General features: G+C 44.4%; 3 protein-coding genes across 3 annotated transcripts in view; all 3 read right to left on the reverse strand.

Moving 5' to 3' along the window:
- Positions 1-15, reverse strand: part of LOC134078997 (complement C1q tumor necrosis factor-related protein 3-like) — a 756-nt gene extending 741 nt beyond the window's left edge. Inside the window, exon 1 of the mRNA XM_062535162.1 lies at positions 1-15. This exon is cut by the window's left edge and continues 165 nt beyond it. Within this exon, the coding sequence (XP_062391146.1) occupies positions 1-15 (15 nt within the window).
- A 2,534-nt stretch (positions 16-2,549) lies between these two features.
- LOC134078052 (complement C1q tumor necrosis factor-related protein 3-like) lies at positions 2,550-3,059 on the reverse strand. The gene has a single exon (XM_062533676.1). It carries the CDS (start codon positions 3,057-3,059, stop codon positions 2,550-2,552), a length of 510 nt encoding a protein of 169 aa, XP_062389660.1.
- Positions 3,060-5,957: 2,898 nt separating this feature from the next.
- LOC134078998 (complement C1q tumor necrosis factor-related protein 3-like) lies at positions 5,958-6,449 on the reverse strand. The gene has a single exon (XM_062535163.1). It carries the CDS (start codon positions 6,447-6,449, stop codon positions 5,958-5,960), a length of 492 nt encoding a protein of 163 aa, XP_062391147.1.
- Between the last annotated feature and the right edge of the window lie 4,725 nt (positions 6,450-11,174).

The raw sequence follows: 11,174 nt of genomic DNA on the forward strand, positions 1-11,174 counted from the left end.
CTGCTCCACCACCATGTCTCTGAGTTCCCTGAGCTCTGCATATATATCTACTTGCTCAGTAACTGCAGCAGCAGCAGCAGCCCCAGTGCTCTGGCTCTCTGTCTGGACTTCAGTCTGGGTGCTCTGAGTCTGAGCTCCACACATGGAGAACAGCAGCACCAGCAGTGGGATGACAGCCCTCATCTCAACACTATCACAGTGTAGTAGTAGTAGTAGTAGTAGTAGCAGTAGTAGTAGTAGTCTGAGTTCAAGTCTGTGAACACCCTCTTTTTATACCTTAGTTACTGATTATGTAAGAACTTTCATCACCTTTAGGGATTAGCTGAAGTGCAGGGACACTGGTCAAAAATTATCAAATGTTCATATATGCCATTTTTTTCCAGTACATATCTGTGTATTCAGTTATCAGAGTTGTGGGAAGATTCCTACCCCTCAGCCTTCATGACAGGTGCAGCATCTTGTCCTTATTTCACCCCAGACTCTTTAGTTTGAGTCATGAATGTAAAAAAGTCCAAATCTTCTCCTACCACACAGAAAAGGTAGACTTGACTGTATGTCCCCTATCCTGGCTCTTGGCTTTCTTTACTATCAGAAAGATTCATTAAGATTAAATACAATAATTACACATGCAAATGTGTATAAAATATGAAGTTTAAACGTAGGGAACATGACTGCCTCTCTGCCTGCCTGTCACATAGCCTGTCTTTACTAGGGGGGTGAAGTGGGCCTTGGAGGGAGGGGGGCTGAGTTTCCAAACGGCAAAACTCTGCCAAGTCCACTGATTGTAGTCCAGCTTTGATATGTGTGAGGCCGTTATCAGTGGACACGTGGTCACTGTCAGCATGGAATATGCGTATGGCCACTGAGCTGACCTACGGTGTTGTTCTGATGACCCCCTTAAGGAATCATTATGAGCAGTTGTAGTATCACCTCCTCTGTGTGTGCCCATGTTCAAACTGATATGCATGACACATGCTAATGCTGGGTTTGATGGGTCATATTTGTATCAGTAGTGATTTAAACGGATCATCTCCTCTCCTCAGTCCTCTCACTCTGCTGTTGCTGCTGCCATTAGGAGCTGTAGTCATGTTGCACCCAAAACAGTTACAGCTGTAGCAGTGGGAAGAAATGATCAAGTAGAGAAATGTCAAAAGTCTTATTCTCTCTGGGAGGATTTAGTGCCTGCCTGTCTGTCACGTAGCCTGTCCCAGGTGAGGTGGAGTGGGGTGGGGAGGGGTTTGGAGGGAGGAGTGGCTAGGCTGTAAACTCTGCCAAGTCTGCGTGTCACCCAGTAGCTTTGATACGTGTGTGAGTGTATTCTGACCGAACACGTGGTCACTCTCAGTGTGGAGTGTCTCCATGGCCACCGAGCTGAGATACGCTGGTGGAGGGAGGAGTGGCTGGGTAGAGAATTAGTGGCAGTGGGGTCACGATGACGACCTTTAAAATGAGATACTAACTGGGGATCCACACACATCTTTTTTATTATGTATTCACCACTTTACTGAAAATGCGTAGAGATTCAGATGCAATGAGGTAGGCTAAATATAGATAAGTCATGAAACTAAAAATGAACTCAAATACGGCTCCTAAAGTGACGACCTTTCAATCAAACACTACCTCAGAAACACTAACACACAACTTGTTTGTATATTTGTTTTTTAGCACACTGATGAGAATGTGAAGAGTTCTTTAAAATCTATGTTTGAAAACATTAAAAAAAAACATGTTATTTAATTGTGTATTTCAGGTCATATCAATAATGAAAAAAATAGTTGCTTTGTTTTTATTGAGTAAAGATAGATAAACTAAACACAGCCCAATACAGCTTCACTGAAAGCCACTGAAAGTGCTGTGATCATCAGAAACATGTTACACTTATGTTGTCATGGATGACCTCTCAAAGTTGACTTTCTATCCAGTGTGAAGTGTGTGTGTGTATTGTGTGTGTATTTTGTGTGTGTGTGTGTGTGTGTGTGTGTGTGTGTGTGTGTGTGTGTGTGTGTGTGTGTGTGTGTGTGTGTGTGTGTGTGTGTGTGTGTGTGTGTGTGTGTGTGTGATATTTGAAAAACGTCAGTCTGTGTGTATAAGAGAGAGGGCCAGTGAGTGGATGGGTGTGTGCATACAGATTTGTAGTAAATACTCACCTGAACTGCATGTTTCACATACACTGAAGCAGAAAAGGCCCACACACACACACACACACACACACACACACACACACAGACACACACACACACACACACACACACACACACACACACACACACACACACACAGACACACACAGACACACACACACACACAGACACACACACACACACACACACACACACACACACACACCTACACACACACACACACACAAATGTGTCTTGAACAGTTCAATATCTCTTACTATACTGTACATATAAGGACAACTCTCTTATCACTGCTTTCATCACCTAGAAATAAAAAAGTAACATCAGGGTTTGTTTTGCTCATAATCATTTGTTCTTTATTTATGACTTGTCAGCATCAGCATCATCATGTTGAGCAGTGTGTTGCATTCAGAGAGGAAAGAGCAGGAAGCCACTGAAGGTGCTGAAATTATTAGCATCATCAAAGAGCCTGTGGCCTGCAGGGAGCACCATGTTAACTACATCTCCCTCCTCCAGCTGCAGAGTAGCACCACTGGACAGATAATTCCAGGTTCCATCAGTATCATACTCTCCTAAATACATGATCCGCTCTGAATTCTTATACATCATGATGTGCATATAGCGTGAAGATGGGTTATCCATGACAGTGAATCTGAAGTAGTAGACTCCCCTGACTGGAGCTGTGAAGAAGCCTGTTATGCTGCTGTAGGCCTGTCCAGCATTGGTGATGATTTTAGTGAAGACCAAGTTCAACTCAGTATTACCAGACTCTATGTATCCTGAGTCAGTCAGAGCTGCTGAGAATGCCACCTTGGGTTGCTCTGTGATCTCTTTCTCCAGATTCACTACTTCAGTCTCAGTAGCTGCCAGTCTGGTCTTCACTGCTGTCAGCTCTGCCTCTTGTGCTGCAGTTTCCATCTTCAGACTGACCATCTCTGTCTCTTGTGCTGCATTTTCCTTGATCAGGTCCATCACTTCAGTCTTCATAGTGGTCAGGTCTGTGTGTTGTGCTGCAGTGTCTTTCTTCACATGCTCCATGTCAGTCTCAGTGGCGGCCAGTCTGCTTTTCAGTACGGCCAGCTCTGTCTCTTGTGCTGCATTTTCCATCTTCAGGTTCATCACCTCAGTCTTCATAGTGGTCAGCTCTGTCTGTTGGGCTGCATTTTCCATCCTCAGGTTCACCACCTCAGTCTTCATAGTGGTCAGTTCTGTCTGTTGGGCTGCATTTTCCATCTTCAAGTTCATCACTTCAGTCTTCACAGCTGCACAGCTGAGATACGCTGTTCCTATGGACTTGTTTAATCTTCCATCGCTGTTCTGAGAAATGACACAATCTGATCAATAAGGTAGGGGAGGTGTGGGTTAATGTGCCCGTTTAACTTCACTATTTTTTTTTTTTAAGTGTGTGTGTGTGTGTGTGTGTGTGTGTGTGTGTGTGTGTGTGTGTGTGTGTGTGTGCAAGTGTGTGCAAGTGTGAATGTGCATGCTCGTATATCCGTGCGTGTGTGTATGTGTTTGGTGACTGGAGAGAGGAGATTTTAGATTCTAGTTTGTCGTTGTTTGTTTTCTTTGCACACTTCATGTTTGTCATGTCATGGGTTTGTGGATGTGGGTTATTCACTCATAACATCAGCTTGTGTTGTTGTTCCTCAGTAAAGTACCAGTCTTATGTGTAACTGAGCAGGAATCACCCTGCCCTCACCAGCCCTCATCAGGAGGGGGGGGGGGGGGGGGGGGGGGGGGGGGGGGGTAGATTGAATGGCGTGTAAGAGAATGAGTGACAGTGGGGTCATGATGGCGACCTTTAAAATTAAATACTAACTGGGGGTCCACACCCGTCTTTTTTTTTAGCTTTTTACCACATGACTGAAAATGTGTAGAGAGCAGGAAGCCACTGAGGGTGTTGTGGTCATCGGTAGGCTATCATGATGACCAGCACTTTACTCTGTGCTACCAGCATCAGATGTGTTACAATTACACACAATCATTACACATGCACATGTGTTGAACAATATGAAGTTTAAATGAAGGGAACATGACTGCCTCTCTGCCTGCCTGTCACATAGCCTGTCTTTGCCAGGGGGGGTGAAGTGGGCCTTGGGGGGAGGGGGGCTGAGTTTCCAAACGGCAAAACTCTGCCACGTCCACTGATTGTAGTGCAGCTTTGATATGTGTGAGGCCGTTATCAGTGGACACGTGGTCACTGTCAGCGTGGAATATGCGTATGGCCACTGAGCTGACCTACGCTGTTGTTCTGATGACCCCCTTAAGGAATCATTATGAGCAGTTGTAGTATCAGCTCCTCTGTGTGTGCCCATGTTCAAACTGATATGCATGACATATGCTAATGCTGGGTTTGATGGGTCATATTTGTATCAGTAGTGATTTAAACGGATCATCTCCTCTCCTCAGTCCTCTCACTCTGCTGTTGCTGCTGCCATTAGGAGCTGTAGTCATGTTGCACCCAAAACCATACAGCTGTAGCAGTGTGAAGAAATGATCAAGTAGAGAAATGTCAAAAGTCTTATTCTCTCTGGGAGGATTTAGTGCCTGCCTGTCTGTCACGTAGCCTGTCCCAGGTGAGGTGGAGTGGGGTGGGGAGGGGTTTGGAGGGAGGAGTGGCTGGGTTGTAAACTCTGCCAAGTCTGCGTGTCACCCAGTAGCTTTGATACGTGTGTGAGTATATTCTGACCAAACACGAGGTCACTCTCAGTGTGGAGTGTCTCCATGGCCACCGAGCTGAGATACGCTGGTGGAGGGAGGAGTGGCTGGGTAGAGAATTAGTGGCAGTGGGGTCACGATGACGACCTTTAAAATGAGATACTAACTGGGGGTCCACACACATCTTTTTTATTATGTATTCACCACTTTACTGAAAATGCGTAGAGATTCAGATGCAATGAGGTAGGCTAAATATAGATAAGTCATGAAACTAAAAATGAACTCAAATACGGCTCCTAAAGTGACGACCTTTCAATCAAACACTACCTCAGAAACACTAACACACAACTTGTTTGTATATTTGTTTTTTAGCACACTGATGAGAATGTGAAGAGTTCTTTAAAATCTATGTTTGAAAACTTTAAAAAAACATGTTATTTAATTGTGTATTTCAGGTCATATCAATAATGAAAAAAATAGTTGCTTTGTTTTTATTGAGTAAAGATAGATAAACTAAACACAGCCCAATACAGCTTCACTGAAAGCCACTGAAAGTGCTGTGATCATCAGAAACATGTTACACTTATGTTGTCATGGATGACCTCTCAAAGTTGACTTTCTATCCAGTGTGAAGTGTGTGTGTATTGTGTGTGTATTGTGTGTGTGTGTGTGTGTGTGTGTGTGTGTGTGTGTGTGTGTGTGTGTGTGTGTGTGTGTGTGTGTGTGTGTGTGTGTGTGTGTGTGTGTGTGTGTGTGATATTTGAAAAACGTCAGTCTGTGTGTATAAGAGAGAGGGCCAGTGAGTGGATGGGCGTGTGCATACAGATTTGTAGTAAATACTCACCTGAACTGCATGTTTCACATACACTGAAGCAGAAAAGGCCCACACACACACACACACACACACACACACACACACACACACACACACACACAAACACACACACACACCTACACACACACACACACACACAAATGTGTCTTGAACAGTTCAATATCTCTTACTATACTGTACATATAAGGACATCTCTCTTATCACTGCTTTCATCACCCAGAAATAAAAAAGTAACATCAGGGTTTGTTTGCTCATAATCATTTGTTCTTTATTTATGACTTGTCAGCATCAGCATCATCATGTTGAGCAGTGTGTTCCATTCAGAGAGCAAAGAGCAGGAAGCCACTGAAGGTGCTGTGATTCCCAGAACTATCATAGATCCTGTAGCCTCCTGCAGGGAGTCGCATGTTAACTACATCTCCCACCTCCAGCTGCAGAGTAGCACCACTGGACAGATAAGTCCAGGATCCGTGTGCATCATACTCATGTAAATGCAGGATCTTCTCTCCATTCTTAAACATCATGATGTCCATATAGCGTGAAGATGGGTTATCCATGACAGTGAATCTGAAGTAGTAGACTCCCCTGACTGGAGCTGTGAAGAAGCCTGTTGTGCTGCTGTAGGCCTGTCCAGCATTGGTGATGATTTTAGTGAAGACCAAGTTCAACTCAGTATTACCAGACTCTATGTATCCTGAGTCAGTCAGAGCTGCTGAGAATGCCACCTTGGGTTGCTCTGTGATCTCTTTCTTCAGATTCACTACTTCAGTCTCAGTAGCTGCCAGTCTGGCCTCTTGTGCTGCAGTTTCCATCTTCAGACTGACCATCTCTGTCTCTTGTGCTGCATTTTCCTTGATCAGGTCCATCACTTCAGTCTTCATAGTGGTCAGGTCTGTGTGTTGTGCTGCAGTGTCTTTCTTCACATGCTCCATGTCAGTCTCAGTGGCGGCCAGTCTGCTTTTCAGTACGGCCAGCTCTGTCTCTTGTGCTGCATTTTCCATCTTCAGGTTCATCACCTCAGTCTTCATAGTGGTCAGCTCTGTCTGTTGGGCTGCATTTTCCATCCTCAGGTTCACCACCTCAGTCTTCATAGTGGTCAGTTCTGTCTGTTGGGCTGCATTTTCCATCCTCAGGTTCACCACCTCAGTCTTCATAGTGGTCAGGTCTGTGTGTTGGGCTGCATTTTCCATCTTCAAGTTCATCACTTCAGTCTTCACAGCTGCATTTTCAGCCTCCACCTTCTGTAGCTCATTCTGGGTGACAGTCAGCTGCACTCTCTGCTCCACCACCATGTCTCTGAGTTCCCTGAGTTCAGCGGAGACGTCTAGTTGGGTAGATGCAGCAGCAGCCCCAGTGCTCTGGCTCTCTGTCTGAACTTCAGTCTGGGTGCTCTGAGTCTGAGCTCCACACATGGAGAACAGCAGCACCAGCAGTGGGATGACGGCCCTCATTTCAACACTCACAGCAGTAGCAGTAGCAGTAGCAGTAGCAGTAGTAGTAATAGTGGTAGCAGTAGTAGTAGTAGTAGCAGTTGTGTCTGAGTTTGAGTCTGTGAACACCCTCTTTTTATACCTTAGTTAGTGATTATATAACACTTGTAGGGGTTAGCTGAAGTCCAGGGACACTGATCAAAATTAGCAAATGTTGAGATATGGCATTTTTTCCAGTACATATCTGTGTATTCAGTTATCAGTGTTGTGGGAAGATTCCTACCAGTTAGCCTTCATGACAGGTGGGGGTTCTTGTCCTTATGCCACCCCATACTCTTTAGTTTGAGTCATGAATGTAAAAAAGTCCAAATCTTCTCATACCACATAGAACGGGTAGAATTGACTGTATGTCTCCTATCCTGGCTCTTGGCTTTCTTTACTAACAGTAACAGATGTATTAAGATCAAACAAAAATAAATCCACATGCAAATGTGTTTACCAATATGAAGTTTAAACGTAGTGAACATGACGGCCTCTCTGCCTGCCTGTCATATTGGCTGTCTTTGCTAGGGGGGGTGAAATGGGCCTTGGAGGGAGGGGGGCTGAGTTTCCAAACGGCAACACAGGTAGAATTGAGTGTTGTAATGTACTGTAGTCACTGTGTCCTCTTGCACCACTAGTGTTGCTGTGTGCCGTAACTCAGTCATTTGCTCTCTCTACTATCAGCATCAGATGTGCTACAATTACACACAATCATCACACATGCAAATGTGTATTAACAATATGAAGTTTAAAGGTAGGGAACATGACTGCCTCTCTGCCTGCCTGTCACATAGCCTGTCTTTGCCAGGGGGGGTGAAGTGGGCCTTGGGGGGAGGGGGGCTGAGTTTCCAAACGGCAAAACTCTGCCAAGTCCACTGATTGTAGTGCAGCTTTGATATGTGTGAGGCCGTTATCAGTGGACACGTGGTCACTGTCAGCGTGGAATATGCGTATGGCCACTGAGCTGACCTACGCTGTTGTTCTGATGACCCCCTTAAGGAATCATTATGAGCAGTTGTAGTATCAGCTCCTCTGTGTGTGCCCATGTTCAAACTGATATGCATGACATATGCTAATGCTGGGTTTGATGGGTCATATTTGTATCAGTAGTGATTTAAACGGATCATCTCCTCTCCTCAGTCCTCTCACTCTGCTGTTGCTGCTGCCATCAGGAGCTGTAGTCATGTTGCACCCAAAACAGTTACAGCTGTAGCAGTGGGAAGAAATGATCAAGTAGAGAAATGTCAAAAGTCTTATTCTCTCTGGGAGGATTTAGTGCCTGCCTGTCTGTCACGTAGCCTGTCCCAGGTGAGGTGGAGTGGGGTGGGGAGGGGTTTGGAGGGAGGAGTGGCTGGGTAGAGAATTAGTGGCAGTGGGGTCACGATGACGACCTTTAAAATGAGATACTAACTGGGGGTCCACACATCTTTTTTATTATGTATTCACCACTTTATTGAAAATGTGTAGAGACAACACATTCAGATGCAATGAGGTAGGCTATATAGATAAATCATGAAACTAAAAATGAACTCAAATACGGCTCCTAAAGTGACGACCTTTCAATCAAACACTACCTCAGAAACACTAACACACAACTTGTTTGTATATTTGTTTTTAGCACACTGATGAGAATGTGAAGAGCTCTTTAAAATCTATTTTTGAAAACACTAAAAAATCATGTTATTTAATTGTGTATTTCAGGTAATATCAATAAAAAATGCAGTTGTTTTGTTTTAATTGAGTAAAGATAAATAAACTAAACATGATCCAATACAGCTTCACTGAGATTGTTTTAAAAGCAACATTCAAAAATATGATTTATGAAAATTCATTAAACAGGTGGATATAGCGTTTTGGAAAATAACTCTTCTTCATGTGTCGATAACTTGAAGCCACTGAAAGTGCTGTGATCATCAGAAACATGTAACACTTATGTTGTCATGGATGGCCTCTCAAAGTTGACTTTCTATCCAGTGTGAAGTGTGTGTGTATTGTGTGTGTGTGTGTGTGTGTGTGTGTGTGTGTGTGTGTGTGTGTGTGTGTTCGCATACAGATTTGTAGTAAATGCTCACCTGAACTGCATGTTTCACATACACTGAAGCAGAGAAGGCCCAAACACACACACACACAGACACACACACACACACACACACACACACACACACACACACACAAATGTGTCTTGAACAGTTCAATATCTCTGTACATATGGACATCTCTCTTATCACTGCTTTCATCACCCAGAAATAAAAAAGTAACATCAGGGTTTGTTTGCTCATAATCATTTGTACTTTATTGATAACTTGTCAGCATCAACATCATGTTGAGCAGTGTGTTCCATTCAGAGACGAAAGAGCAGGAAGCCACTGAAGGTGGTGTGATTATCAGCATTATCAAAGAGCTGTTTGCCTGCAGGGAGCACCATGTTAACTACATCTCCCTCCTCCAGCTGCAGAGTAGCACCACTGGACAGATAGGAGGGATGTCCATCAGTATCATAGTCATACAAATTCATGACCTGCTCTCCATTCTTATACATCTTGATCTCCATATAGCGTGACGCTGGGTTATCCATGACATTGAATCTGAAGTAGTAGACTCCCCTGACTGGAGCTGTGAAGAAGCCTGTTGTGCTGCTGTAGGCCTCTCCAACATTGGTGATGATTTTAGTGAAGACCAAGTTCAGGTCAGTATTCCCAGCCTCTATGTATCCTGAGTTAGTCAGACCTGCTGAGAATGCTACCTTGGGTTGCTCTGTGATCTCTTTCTCCAGATTCACTATTTCAGTCTCAGTAGCTGCCAGTCTGGTCTTCACTGCTGTCAGCTCTGCCTCTTGTGCTGCAGTTTCCATCTTCAGATTGACCATCTCTGTCTCTTGTGCTGCGTTTTCCTTGATCAGGTCCATCACTTCAGTCTTCATAGTGTTCAGCTCTGTGTGTTGTGCTGCAGTGTCTTTCTTCACATGCTCCATGTCAGTCTCAGTGGCGGCCAGTCTGCTTTTCAGTACGGCCAGCTCTGTCTCTTGTGCTGCATTTTCCATCTTCAGGTTCATCACCTCAGTCTTCATAGTGGTCAGCTCTGTCTGTTGTGCTGCATTTTCCATCCTCAGGTTCATCACCTCAGTCTTCATAGTGGTCAGTTCTGTCTGTTGGGCTGCATTTTCCATCTTCAGGTTCATCACTTCAGTCTTCACAGCTGCATTTTCAGCCTCCACCTTCTGTATCTCATTCTGGGTGACAGTCAGCAGCACTCTCAGCTCCACCACCATGTCTCTGAGTTCCCTGAGTTCAGCGGAGACGTCTAGTTGGGTAGATGCAGCAGCAGCCCCAGTGCTCTGGCTCTCTGTGTGAACTTCAGTCTGGGTGCTCTGAGTCTGAGCTCCACACATGGAGAACAGCAGCACCAGCAGTGGGATGACGACCCTCATTTCAACACTCTCACAGCAGTAGCAGTAGCAGTAGCAGTAGTAGTAATAGTAGTAGCAGTAGTAGTAGTAGCCGTTGTGTCTGAGTTTGAGTCTGTGAACACCCTCTTTTTATACCTTAGTTAGTGATTATATAACACTTGTAGGGGTTAGCTGAAGTCCAGGGACACTGATCAAAATTAGCAAATGTTGAGATATGGCATTTTTTCCAGTACATATCTGTGTATTCAGTTATCAGTGTTGTGGGAAGATTCCTACAAGTTTGCCTTCATGACAGGTGGGGGTTCTTGTCCTTATGTCACCCCATACTCTTTAGTTTGAGTCATGCATGTAAAACAGTCCAAATCTTCTCATACCACATAGAACGGGTAGAATTGACTGTATGTCTCCTATCCTGGCTCTTGGCTTTCTTTACTAACAGTAACTGATGTATTAAGATCAAACAAAAATAAATCCACATGTAAATGTGTTTACCAATATGAAGTTTAAACGTAGTGAACATGACGGCCTCTCTGCCTGCCTGTCATATTGGCTGTCTTTGCTAGGGGGGTGAAATGGGCCTTGGAGGGAGGGGGGCTGAGTTTCCAAACGGCAACACAGGTAGAGTTGAGTGTTGTAATGTACTGTAGTCACTGTGTCCT

The sequence above is a fragment of the Sardina pilchardus genome, chromosome 4 (assembly GCF_963854185.1).
Source record: "Sardina pilchardus chromosome 4, fSarPil1.1, whole genome shotgun sequence".
Classification (NCBI taxonomy): Eukaryota; Metazoa; Chordata; class Actinopteri; order Clupeiformes; family Clupeidae; genus Sardina; species Sardina pilchardus.

Bases quoted from the DNA above. Each gene is read 5' to 3' on its own strand.
- LOC134078052 (XM_062533676.1), bottom strand. From the start codon at position 3,059: ATGGAAACTGCAGCACAAGAGGCAGAGCTGACAGCAGTGAAGACCAGA.
- LOC134078998 (XM_062535163.1), bottom strand. From the start codon at position 6,449: ATGGAAACTGCAGCACAAGAGGCCAGACTGGCAGCTACTGAGACTGAA.